Below are 13,070 nucleotides of genomic sequence, written 5' to 3' on the forward strand. Positions count from 1 at the left end.
GCAAGTCCACAGGGAGACCTGTGGGACATGGACCAAGCCCGGCTACCCCCCAAGCCGTGGCTCTGGTGAGGGATGCAACCCCAAGGAGACACAGAAGCTTCCAAATTTTTGAGGGAATTTTCCTAGGAGCCTGAGCAGGGTCTGGATTCGATGCAGGGTGGTGGGAGAAGTCAGTGGATGCAGGAGGATCCCTGCCCCATGAGCCCGATGCAGGATGGCCAGCAGAGACACTCGCCATCGCCTCCAGAAAGTTTTGGCTTGGGCAGAGCTGGATCTCATTTCCATCCTCTGCTCTGTTCTGTGTCCAGGAGACCTACCCAGCAAAATTCCTCCTTTTTATGGCTCATTAAGGCTCGTGGCTCCAGATGCATGAGTGATACTCAAAACCAGTTAAAAAATAAGTGATATTTGGTCATTTGGGAGGCTCCAGTTTGGAGCGGGGTGCTCTGGCTGTCTCACCAGCTGGACCTGGAGACAGACTCCATGGATCAGCAGCTAGGACCATGCATTCCCAGAGGGATCATTCATACATGTTGGATTGAGGAAATCCCGACTCTCCATAGGATCCTCAAGGTGTGGAGAGCAGCTGGACATAGTGGAAAGATCCTCACGGACACACATGGCTCAAACACCACCCAAACCCATTTCATGGAATCATGGAATGGTTTAAGCTGGAGGGATCTTAAAGCCTATCCAGTCCCCACCCCTGCCATGGGCAGGGACACCTCCCACTAGCCCAGGCTGCTCCAAGCCCCATCCAACCTGGCTTTGGACACTTCCAGGGATCCAGGGGCAGCCACAGCTTCTCTGGGCACCCTGTGCCAGGGCCTCCCCACCCTCACAGGGAAGAATTCCTTCCTAATTCTTGGACTAAAAACCACCTCAGAAAGTGGGGACATCAGCTTGGGAAGGAGGAACAGCAGCAGGGATGAAGCACCTGGACCTGACCAGTTCCATATGAGCTCTTCTCTGTTCTCTCCGTCCCATCCTGTCTCCCAAGAGCTCCTCGTTTGCAATTCCGAGGGCCAACATGGGAAGTGTCAGCACTTTCAAATCACAACGGCTTTGGAAATGCCAGATTTTGTTTCAGCTGGGAATGGAGTTTGGGGCTTTGCTTTACTTTGATTTGGTTTAATCTCAAAAGTCTCCAGGACACAGAGTTGTATTTCTTCTACCAGCCTAAATTCTCAAATTCTGGGAGTTCTGAGAAGCGAAGCAAAGGGGGCTGATGTTATCCGTTAGAAGAGCCCAGATAGAGACGTTATCCTGCTTTTATGAAAGCCAAAGGCCAAGTTCATATTTATTTGAGGTGCAGCAGGATCTGGCTTATATCCTGGCCATTACAACATACTGTTCCAATCTCTATTTTTATTAGCAATATTGATAATGTTAGAAGAAATACGATACAGGAAATAGCATATCGACTTTGCTTAATTTTACAGTACGACTTTTAACGAACATAAAGGAAGAATTCAGCAAAGGGCTGAAGCTAAAAGTACTGCTGGTGAAGGGAGACATGTGGCACCTGCATGTCCTGAGTGAGGCAGCTGGATATTAAACATGGATTTGCTTCCATGGAAGAAAAGTTGTTCATAATCAAATTTTTTGAAGATCGTTAGTTCTTCTCTTTGTTAACACTTTCAGACAAGGATTTGCTACCAGAAATGAAGGTATTGGTCTAAACTTAAATCTGTTTATTTTGCACAGGCAGTGATGTTAAAATCCTGTGTGAATATTTCTAGGGAAAGACATGTGAAATTCTTTCATTGCAGGGAGAAAAATCCCTCATTCCAGCCCCAAATCTCAAGTCCTGTGAGAGGATGGGACCTTACTGGACTCACTTGAAGGTGTCTTTCTTCCCACAGCTTTAGAGGGCACAGGAGGCTCTGCTCCTTGCATCCCATTGCCTGATATTTAATAATAGTAATAATAATAATTCACTATTATATGGATATGAACCATTTAGCACTTGAAACATTGCTTTGTATCTGGATTTATGCTCTTTTTTACATTTAAAAGGCACTCAGCACAGAGGGTGTGGTTGTGCCATTAAGGATAAACCAGATCCAGTCCAGCCTCCTGGATCGCTCCATTTTGTCCTGGAATTGAAAACACCCAGGAAACACAACCCCAGCCCCAAAATTTAACAAACCACCTTAAACCTACAGGGTGGTTAAAGCAATGTATGGTGGAAGATAATGGTTTAAACCACTGAGTGCTTGAGATGATGTGGGCACAGCCAGGGCAGGATCATGGTTCAGTGTTTAACATCCACCCAAACCTGACTAAAAAAGGCTATTTCTGCTGGTTTCAGGCTGCAGGTCCAGGGGGAAGGCATGTAGCAGGTCTAGAGGGAAGGGATGCAGCAGCTCTCTCCGATGGACCAGGAGCTGAGGGCAGAATCCATCCCTGGAGCATCAGCTGAGTAATTTCAGGAGTAACTCCAAGTCACCACACAAGTCCTCTATTCTCCTCAGAGCCGAAGGTTTTATGTGAGCCTGACTGGAAGCAGATGGACCCGTCAAGGCTCCTCAGGCAGGTGAGCGGAGGGGGCAGACGAGCTGCTAAGTGCTCCCAGCTGCTGGGCTGGACCCCGAGGAAATTGTTGGAGCTGGAACCCAGCTCCGAGGTGAGATCTGGAGGCAGCGCCAAGAAGGAAAAAGTGATTTTCTCCAAAACACCATTCTCTGAAAGCCTGAAAAAGTGAGGCTTTTGAAATAAGAGAAAATAGCTGAAAATATCTGAAAAAAAAATGTATCTAATATATCTTCAGACTTCAGAGAGCCAGAAGCTATCCTCAGCTCCTGCCCCCATCTCTGGTTTTGTTCAGGATCTGCCTCCTTAGGCAGCAAGTACGATTTTTCCAAGGGCTTCTCCCTATCATTGGTGTTTCCCTCTCCAGAAAGGTCTTGACTTTTACTTGCTGCTTTGTGTCATTTGATTTATAAGCTCAAGGGATCCTTCTCAAAACCTGGACTCCTTCTTGTACTTAATTGCTACAATAAACCGAAAACTTGATGCTTTAGGAGCAAAAATCTGGGAGGAAATTGTTTGATGGATGGAAGTAGACAGTAGGTCCTTCTTGGGAATGTCACCAAAGGGACATGGCAGAGAAGTGCCTTTATAAATAACTGCAAAATTCAGAAAGTCCACGAGCCTGGGGAGAGCAGAGCTCTATTAAGCACAAACAGCTTGCAGGGCAATTCCCAACATCTGCAAAAATCCTCTCAGCCCCTGTCATTCCCAACAGCCTTGACTGCTGCATCCACCGGCATTCACTCCCCAGGGCCGGCAGTCTGGGATCCCGGAAAGGGATGCCTGGAATTTGCATCCCAAAATGCAAATAAACCAGTGAAAGAAAAGGTGATTAACAAGTCAAAGCTTTTATTCACATTGTGAGGAAGATGCTTTTCCTTTTCCTTTTGGAAATTAATTGATAAAAAATAATTCTTGATGTTTCAAAATCTGTTTTTCCCAGTGGGTGCAGCATTGGCGGAGCACGGAGCAGGCATGGATGGAGTTCCTGCATGTTCCAAGCAATGCCATGATTCCTGACATGGCTCCAAGTCAGCAGTAAAGAAAATTGTAAAATTCATCCAGTAAATGCCAAGGAATGAGGCTTCACTTGTGGCACTGCAAAGTGAAGCTCCATCCACTGAGTGCTCCCAGCACACCCCCACTGGAGTTGGGAATGCATTCCCCTGCACCCAGAACCCAAAATCCATCTGGGATAGGAGAGTCACCACAGCACCAGCAATTTTATAATTATCTGAACCTCTCCTTTAGCTTCCTGAGCTGAGCTTTATGAGTCATCACAGATGTTGTTTGTTCTGGGGGACAACCAGACACCCAAAACGAAGAGGAAAGGACACGTAAATATCGTGGCCTCATCTGTTTCCAATAGGCTGTGTTTACATATTAATGTGCAATACAAATTTGTAAACATGAGCATTTGAAACTTTTGGAGGAACCGATCACGGCCTTTTCCCTTTCTGCAGCTTTATTGGAACAACATGTCCCCAGCCCCAGCCACACATGGACATGGTTTCCATACTGGATGCATTTCAAATGGTCTGGGTGCTTATTTGTTCTGCACTATCTTGCTATCCAATCCTCGTTTGCTTTGCATAATTGTGATACAAATTATCATCTAATTACAGCCCCAACCTCAGCAGATCAAATGTAAACCGAGGCACTTCCATCACAAAAAGCGACATCCGATGCTCCCTCTACGCCTTTGGCTTCTCCAATAGATGGATTAAATTTGGGTGAAACCAGAGAGTAAACTGCACTTTGATTAAATATTTTATTGCTGGGTATTTTGTCTCCTGGGATTTTAAATCCACCCCCATGTCTGAGCACCGAGCCTATCCCATGTCCTGGAGTCGGGTATGGACACGGCACCTCTGGAATGGCCAGTTTTACTTGCTGAGTGCTATAAACAGGCTCAGATATTCCCCAATAACTTCAGACTCCTCTTGGGAAAGGTCAAATGACTAATAGCTGAGATTGTTCAGCAAGTTTAACCATTAAAAAAACCCCTTTGATTTTTATCTCCCTGTTCCCATTTAAAAATAGCACTGTAGTCCTGAGGTGATGTTTCTATTTGCCCATGAAGCCCAAAGAATTGTGAACTTTGAAATTGCCAGAGTTTTCCAATAATGTTTGTGGCAGGAAATACAAAGCAGCACATGATGTGATTGTATTGACAGGCACATGGGCCTGCTTGAAATATCGACCTCGACTGGCCAAGTTTCACGTTCAATAAATCATATTTATTAATCTGATTTATTCTCTTGAGTTCTGCCAATCACCTCCCACCAGTGGCTGTTTTACAAAGGACCCTGAGAGTATAGATGCAGGTTATCTGCTTTTTGGGGCACATTTATTTTAATATACAGGCAAACTCATCTATTTGATAGTGCAAGTGAATCAGCTGAGTCACCATTGTGGATATGGAAAACATTCCTATGCCAGAAGGGCCAGGAAGCTTGGTCCGGTCTGAGGTGGCCATGGTGGCACAGGACAGAGAGCTACGACTGCCTGAAAACACCACCAACATCCTTTTTGTTTCTTGCAGTGATTTTTGAAAGGATAAAACCAGGAGATGAAGGCAAAGGAAACGGAAATAAGCCTCAAATAACCCGGATCAAGCAGCCTCTCTCACACTCTGCCAACCTCTCATACGGACAAATTGGTATTTCTGGATCTGCCTGATGAGCACCCTCCCAAAGTGTGACACCCCTGGGACACACTCAGACCTTGCAGGGACCAGGCTCTGGGAGTGTTTTCCATGTGGCTGCCATGAGGGAGGATGGTGAAACCTGGGATCCTACGGGACCCACGGAGGCGCTTTGAAATCCAGCTTAATTCTGCTGGAATCAGCTGAGCATCATTCCTGGTGGAGCAAATCACTGCACCAAAATTATCTCTCCCAGTCACTATCAGTCACATTTTTAACCAAACTCTGATTTACTGGATTACAGCTCATGGCCAGCAACTCTGGAATATCTTATGCAACCGCAAATATTTGGAAAATTGGAAGTTCCCCATTGCACAAATCCGTGACTGATCAGGAAGAACCTTCCAGCTCTCCAGGAGTACAACCACATGTAGGGGCTGGGTCGTGGTCACTCAGCTGGACAGAGCCTGTCCAGGGCTAGCAGTGGACTTGCCACAGGGATTCAGTCATCACCAATGTTGGAAATAAGGACTCCCGTAGGAAAAATTCCTTTTTCTTTTTTTTTTTTTTTTAATAAAAATAGTGAGATTAACTGCTAAGAAACAGCCCAAGAAAGCAGGCTTGTTCATTTTTACAGTTGTACAGACCATTTATCACAACCACCCATTTCATACTGGCATCACTGGGGACTCTGTGAACACCCAAAGCAGAAAAATTAGGGAAATCAATGTTGTCTGAATATTATCAAAGTCTCATGAAAGTAAAAGTGTAAATTTTGATATTTGAGCAGCTTTTGATACTGCTTGTTTTGTTCTGAATTTGTTGTCTGTTAAGAATGAAAATAACGTCAAAACTCTGCTACCAGTTTTGATTCTTAAACCTGTGCCTAATCCCTCTATATTGTGTGTTGTGTTTGAAAATACAGGATTAATCCCAAAATGGGGCTAGTCCCAGCCAAGCCTTATTTTCCAATCTCTGCCATCTATCAAGTGATAAATTTGACTTTAGGTAGAGACTGAACATTGACCAAATAAAGAATAAAACCTGTGTCCTGATTTATTGTGAGTTACATGGTGCCCTTGCGAGCTGGAGATTATTTATAGGAATAACAAGAATATCCACAGGTTACAAGAAAACAAACAGGACTTTTGGAAGGAATTGAAAATCTCATATTCCAGGGCCTGTTGAGTTATAATTCTCTGTAAAGGATCCGTGTTCTCCGTCAGACTGAACTGGGAGCATCCCTGCCCTTCCCTCGGGCACAGGCTGGATGAGATCCCACGTGGATCTTCTGCATCTCTTTGGGCTGAGAGCTCTGGGTCAGAGGACGGTCCTGCAGGGCTCCTGGGAGTGTTTCGTCCCACACAACTCTCCAAGATGTATCCTCCGTGGCCCCGGCCTGGATCCATCTCACATGGGAGAGATGTGTGACCCCATCCCTGTCCTTCCCACCACGCCATCAAAGCTGGTGCCACTGGACCACAGGGCATGGAAAAGAGGGCTCTGGGGCACCCCTCCAGCTTCTCACCCCATCCATCTTTCTTCCTGCCTTTCTTTACCCTGGCAGCAGATACTTGGATTTAAGATACTTGGATTTATGTCCCCACCCTGATAACGGCAGCACTTGGGTCCTGGAAAATGAAGGACTTTCATGTCATTAATTAGGACCCATTAGAGCCAAGGGAACTTAAGAACATGCTCGAGTGCTTGGCCAGATGTGGCTCCTTTGCCAAGTCCAGGTCCTGGACAGTCCCTTTGAAATTCGGGATAAAACACGAGTGGGTGAGCAGCAGCTCCCCAGGGCTCTGAGCTAACTAAAGGCAAGCGAGAGAAAGAAAACACATTTGTAGAAATACAGACATCAACGTCCCCACTTGAGAGTGCAAATAGTAAAAAGGTGACTGACAGTTTGCTCATAACCTACAGCTGTTACATAAATGTGGCCAAAAGGGTCATCTCAGACCCTCCACCCTCCCAATAACACAACACTTCCGTCCACAAATAAAAGGATTAAATGCCTGCCCATCCCGCTCCTGTACCATGCAGAGTTTCAGAGTCAATAGCTAACAAGCCCCTGGGTATGAAGGAAGGAAGGACTTGCTTTACATAGCAACACTCAGAAATATTCTCTGATCCCACTAAAGGCAGTGGTTAATTGTGGGGTGCCAGTTGGAGTGATTGCATCTGCCGTCCCTCAAAGCAGCCGGAATGCTGTCACTCACTTTGAAATGCCCTGCTGCATTCATCAGTCTGGATGGCACAGAGAAGTTATAACCATACACGCCATATGGAGGATGTAAAGAACAATTAAGTGCTTCCCGAGCAATGGGACTTGATGGGAAAATGTTTCCAGATGCATGTAATCCATACAGCATTTGACCAGCAGAACCAGGGGCTTGTAGGCACTGAGTGTTTAAGTCTTCGGCTTTGGCATTTTTCAGGGAAGACAGTTTGGGCATATCCACCATGAAGTGGGGTAGAAGATGCGGGTTGGTGGCTCCCAGTTTTTCGTGGCTCGGAAAGAGGAGCGCCTGTTGTCTCAAGAAGCTCGTGGGGCAGATCTTGTAGTAGAGGGGCACGTTGAGGGGGTGCAGGAAGCTCTCGGGGCACGACACACCCAGGTTACTCGCAGGCAAGTGCAGCGTGGGAGGGGAGCAGGATGGAGACAGCAGGGGGTTCAGAGGAGAGGGGGTCCCACCGCTGGAGGCCACTGGAGAAGAGCTGGAGCTCCCACCTGGAAAGGAAAATAGAAACCATCCAGGCTGGGCTAACTGGTGTCCACAGCCAGTCAGCAATCCTTGGAGGAGTCCTGCTCCCTCTCCAGGTCTCCATGCTGCCTGTGTCCACCCAAGCACGAACGCGCTCCAAAGACCAGCTCCTGGAAAATGGGAAGATCTATCCATAAATGGTTATTGTTACCTGGTATTTGTCTAAGAACCATGTTCCACATGTCTAATCCCATTACTTGGGCTGGGATCATGGTAAATCCAGCTCCACACACACCTGGATCCGTACCTGGCTGCACGACCGATAACCCTCCCCTGCTATACACACATACCATTGCTATTTCAGGCTCCCTACTTTTCATGCAAATTCCAGACAGCCTTTCCCCCTTGGATATAAGAACAAAAAAGCATATTCAGCCTGATGGAGAATTTTTTTGTACCTTCCTGCTCACAGGAATTGACTCATTTCACTTGGCTTCCCAAGCAATTTGAAACATTCCCCTGAATGCTATCGGTGTCTCCAGAAATTCAAACTCACATGCCATGTGAACGTCCTCCTTGCTGGAAGGGATGAATGAACACTTTCAGGACTCGGGAAAAAAGCAACCCCAAGGAGTAAAAATGCAGCAGGGATGGGATGGCTGCTCCAAGGTGGGAATGGTGCTCAGGAGCAGCCGGCCCTGGTGCTACACAGATGCTGGTTTCACCTCCCGCCTGTGGAGAGCCAAATGTCTGCTGCACATTCATTACCAAATTCTTCCAGAGGGGTTTCCCCCCACTCTTTATTTTAATTTCTTACCAAAAATCACTGGGAAAAGATATAAGAGAACGTGTATCTTTTTGGGCTACTATTTACACTCAATTCCGAGCAATAAAATGCCTGGCTGGTATCTGATCCGCCTTTACACGCAACCAGCAACCTGAAATCAACTGTAAAACTGAACCACATCTGCTGGTATAGCAAATCTTAAAAAAATCTTAAACCACAAAGATTTTGGATGCTGTGGAAATTAATTTCCAAGCTCCCAACAAGCAGAGCCTCTCACAGGTCAGCCCTTGATCACAATAATCCGGGAAGGTTTTGCGGCGTGAAGGTCTCACCCTTCCCTGCTGATGACAGTGGCTGCTTCAGTCCTGACATCAGCAGGGCAGGATCCAGTCCTCATCCCTGGACATATCCTGATGTCCTTCAAGGCTCAGGGACTTTGGGTCATGTAAAATGTGGGATTGAGCCGATATTTGTGTATGAGGCAGCAAGTGAAGCCCTACATGGTTGGAGACAGCAGAGCAAGGCAGGGTCAGTATCTGCTCCACGGTATCCCAAGCAATAATATCATCCAAATTCCAGACCAGGTTTGGGAATGGGGATTGCAGCAGAAAGGACAGAGCAGATCAATGAGCAGATGTTTTCTGCCCTTTCTATTTGGCTTAAAAATAAAAGTTTTATGGCCAATTCTTTCTTCAGCGTGCTGATCATAATTTCTTTTAATTTACCTCCTTGGTTTAGAGCTTTGGGATTTCAGTTTTATGGCATTTCTTCAGAAATATATTTTATTAGGAGTGGAATTGGAGATTTGTTATATTTATATCAGTCCAGTAATTTCACCCTGAAGAAAAATACCAGATACATTAAACAAGAAAAAAAAAAATTTAAATCCCAGGTAGCTCTAATATTATATGTACAATAATACTTTAGGATCTTTAACATTGCAGTTGCTGTTGTTTCATTCCTCATGCAGCTCATCCACCACCTCCTCTCCCCCGGCAAACGGGTTCAAAAGGGGCTTTTTGCATAAGATATTTTCTAAAAATCAAATTAATAAAAAACCTATTAAAAATACTAATAAAACCAGTACTACTACTAATGGCAATTATAATTAATAACTTTAGATCTCTTTACAGCTGATAAACCTCTTAATTTCTCCCGAATCTGATTTCTTTGTGCCCTGATTTCTATGCCTGCCGAACATGAATTTTTGCTGTGATTTTTGCAGCATTTCCCGGCAGACACAGGGGTGACTTTGTGTATCCCAAGCCTTTGAAGAGTTCCTGACATAAACGAGAGTTTAACTCGCGACTTTAAACCCAACTTGGAGCGCTCCAAAGTGCAAACGAGCTGTCGGTTTTTTCCCTTCGACGCTGTGAATAATCTGTTTTCAAATATTACTTTCTGAAGCCGCTTTTCTGGGAAAAGGCTGTAAAGGACCGATTGCACTTGTCAGGATGAAGGAGAGCATTTTCCCTGAATATTTTCCTCCTCTTCCCTGCATTTCTGTGCGACTGCTGCATCCTAAATATCAGATAATTTTATTTTCTGTTGCATATCGCATTTGTCGCTGCAGAAGCCGCCGCTACAGAAAACACGGGCGGTCACCGCTACCACGTTTGTAATTGATGTTCCCAATCCGGTTGGAAGCAATTAGTGTAACAGGATCAAAGCCGGAACAACCCGACTCCAAATTAGCCTCCTGCATGCTCAGATATTTTTTTCTGCCCGTCTAACTCTGGTTTCAGCGGGGGGCTGGAGCAGCCCGCGCCCTCACCCTGTTCTTCCCGGCTTCTCACATCCATTTTCACAGGAATTTCGTCCAAACCCACGCGGAATTAACTCCCCCAAAATGCAGGGATTCGTTTTCTGGACGCACCTCGTTATCTTTGATGGTTTGAGCTCCCCGAGGAGCTCCGGGCGTGAGGCCGGGAGAGGCAGCGAGCGGGATTTACTTACCCTGGCTGTCTGCGCCGAAAGCCTTGAAGTCCAGGGCGAGGGGGGTTCTCCACGGGTAGGTCTCCAGGAGCCCGTCCAGGACCCCCCTGCGGGGCGAGAGCGCGATGAACGCAGCCGCGGGGCCGGCGGGCGCGGGGGGCGGCGGCTGGGCGGCCCCGGCCCTTACCTGTTCCTGCCGGGGTCCCGAAAACCTTTCGCGAAGGGATTCCTGTCGATCTTCAGCTTCGTGATCTGCAGGATGAAAGCGAAGGGCCCACTGGGGAGCGGGGCGGGCTGGGACCGGCGGCCGCGGCCGTCGGGGCTCTCCGTGCCCCCGATCCCCGGTACCGCCGCGGCTCTCCATCCCCCCGACCCCGGCTCCCGGTACCTGCTGGTTCTGGTAGGCCGTGACGGTGGTGAACTCGGTCTCCTGGAAGGAGAAGGTCTGCACCCCCTCGGCCGGCAGCGACTGGATCTGCGCTAGATCGAAGCGAGAATCCTGGGCGATAACGTGGACGCGGGGCTTGTACTTGTGCATGGACTGCAGGATGATCTGTGCGGGAGGACAGGCGGCTGAGCCCCCCGGAGGAACAAGGGCAGGAAGAAAACCCGAGGCGAGGCTCAGGAGGAACCCAGCCCTGAGCCCCGGGGCAGGAGGGACCGGCCCCCTCCTTCCCGGCGCTGCCCTCCGAGTGATGCTCCGCACCCCGGGGCGATGCTCTGCCCCTCCCCGGCCCCCCCGGCGGGGCTGCCCCACACCTACGTGCCCCTTGTCGTCCATCTCGTTGTTGGTGAGCTTCACTCGGTCGAAGCTGATGATTTGCCTCATCCAGGTCTCCCCCGAGCAGGGAGAGTCGGGGTGGATGTAGAGGCGCGGGGTGATGCAGGAGTGGTCCGTGTTCCCCGCCACCATCCACTGCGAGCTGTGATAGACGTACCTGGCCCACGCCGGGCCGCGTCAGGCGGCGGGAGCCTGTCCCCGCCTGCCCCCCACACCTATAGATTCTATAGGTGCGTGCGGGCCCCCCCAGCATCCCTGTGTGAACGCCCGTATCCCACTCGGACCGGGCCGGAGCGCAGATCGCGGCAAGCAGCGCAGGAGGGGTCCCGCGTGGGCGTGAGGGTCCCCGCCGGTCCCCCCCGTACCTGTATCTTTTGGAGTCCACGGGCACGACATCGATGGCGATGTAATATTGCTGCAGCGGCTCCAGGCCCTTCACCTTCACCCGGACCGACGGGAACATCCTCCTGCGGGCACAGGGGCAGAGGCTGAGCGAGAGCTGCCGCTCACGGGGCAAAAAGAGGCTGCGAAACTACAAACGGGCGGCGCGAGGAAGGAAAATCGAACTCAACGAAAATAGCGGGAAAAGGGGGAAACTAAGTGAAATATCCCATCAGAACAGAAAGGGCCCAGACAACAAAACTAAACAAAACAAAACCAAATCCAAGAAACAACATCACCCCCCCCCCCCAACAAAAAAAAAAAAAAAAAAAAAAAATTAAAGGAAGAAAATAAGAAAACCAAAACGGAAAAGCAAAGCCCGAGCGAGGCGGCGGGGGCCGGCCGGTACCTGCCGGCCTTGGTGATGATCATCTCGGTGCCGATGTCGTGGAATCTCCTCCAGAGCTCGGAGCCCTGCAGCTCCACCTGCACCCCGCCCGCCCGGCTCTCGGCACCAGCCTTGGGCCGCTTCTCTGCGGAGAACACAAAGGGCAGGGGGCGGCTCGGCAGGCTCCCGGGGCAGGGGGCGGCCCTCGCTCCCCGCCGCGCCGGGCTCCCTCCGGTACCCACCCGCCTCCGGGGCTCTGAGACCCGGCCGGCAGCCGGGGCCGGGCTCCTCATCGCGACCCTCCGGCACCTTCCTCTTGGCCGAGCGTCCCACCAGGGCTTCCACCGAGAAGGCGTGAGCCCGGGAGCTGAGCGCCATCCCCCCCGGGCTGCCAGCGGTCCCCCCGGGCGGCAGCGGGGCTCAGGCGGGCGGCGGCGGCTCCATCCCGGCCGGCACCCAGCGCCCCTCGCCCGGCCGCCGCACGGCTCCCGTCGGGGGGCAGTGGCCACGGCGAGATCCTCTTGCATCCAACTGAGTCAATAGACGGCTGCAGCCTCCTCTGTTTGTTTTGGAAACTGGTGGGAGCATAAGAAACATTGAGTGACATTTCATGGGAGTAACGGGGGGGTTGGAGGGGGAGGGAGGGGAGAGCCACAAGCGTGGGGGGGAGAGGGGGAAGAGGAGCCGGCCCCGTCTAGGATCAATAAAAGAGTTACTGTTCTCCATTAAATTGTAAAACTCAAAGAAATTTGACATAATTGCACACTAGGGGCCACTTTTCCAACAAAAGTGCAAATAACGTTTAACCAGAACCAGCGCAAAAAGGAAGAAGAAAAAAGAAAAAAGAAGGGGGGGGGGCGGGGGGGGAGAGAGAAAGGGGAAAGATTAACAAAAAAGAAGGAGAACAA

At 49.3% G+C, this 13,070-nt stretch overlaps 1 protein-coding gene across 3 annotated transcripts; it reads right to left on the reverse strand.

The window, feature by feature from the left end:
- Nucleotides 1-5,287: 5,287 nt before the first annotated feature.
- On the reverse strand, nucleotides 5,288-12,732 carry TBX22 (T-box transcription factor 22). Of its 3 annotated transcripts, none has more exons than XM_032124253.1 (8): nucleotides 12,405-12,729; nucleotides 12,184-12,307; nucleotides 11,759-11,860; nucleotides 11,376-11,550; nucleotides 11,001-11,165; nucleotides 10,800-10,864; nucleotides 10,634-10,719; nucleotides 5,288-8,060 (listed from the first exon to the last, which is right to left on the reverse strand). In XM_032124253.1, the coding sequence occupies exons 1-8, from the start codon at nucleotides 12,538-12,540 to the stop codon at nucleotides 7,321-7,323; spliced, it is 1,593 nt and encodes a 530-aa protein (XP_031980144.1). In that variant the 5' UTR covers nucleotides 12,541-12,729; the 3' UTR covers nucleotides 5,288-7,320. The 3 variants fall into 3 exon arrangements, with proteins under 3 accessions (XP_031980144.1, XP_031980145.1, XP_031980146.1); XM_032124254.1 differs by having other exon boundaries at nucleotides 5,288-7,916; nucleotides 12,405-12,727; XM_032124255.1 differs by having other exon boundaries at nucleotides 7,968-9,712; nucleotides 12,405-12,732.
- Nucleotides 12,733-13,070: the final 338 nt, after the last annotated feature.

Source organism: Corvus moneduloides, chromosome 14 (assembly GCF_009650955.1).
Source record: "Corvus moneduloides isolate bCorMon1 chromosome 14, bCorMon1.pri, whole genome shotgun sequence".
Taxonomy (NCBI): Eukaryota; Metazoa; Chordata; class Aves; order Passeriformes; family Corvidae; genus Corvus; species Corvus moneduloides.

Excerpts from the sequence above, each read along its gene's own strand:
- TBX22 (XM_032124253.1), bottom strand. The coding sequence starts at position 12,540 with ATGGCGCTCAGCTCCCGGGCTCACGCCTTCTCGGTGGAAGCCCTGGTG. Across the intron at positions 12,308-12,404 it reads TCTCAGAGCCCCGGAGGCGG|AGAAGCGGCCCAAGGCTGGT; the intron begins GTGGGTACCGGA and ends TGTTCTCCGCAG. Across the intron at positions 10,720-10,799 it reads CGGGACCCCGGCAGGAACAG|GGGGGTCCTGGACGGGCTCC; the intron begins GTAAGGGCCGGG and ends CTCGCCCCGCAG.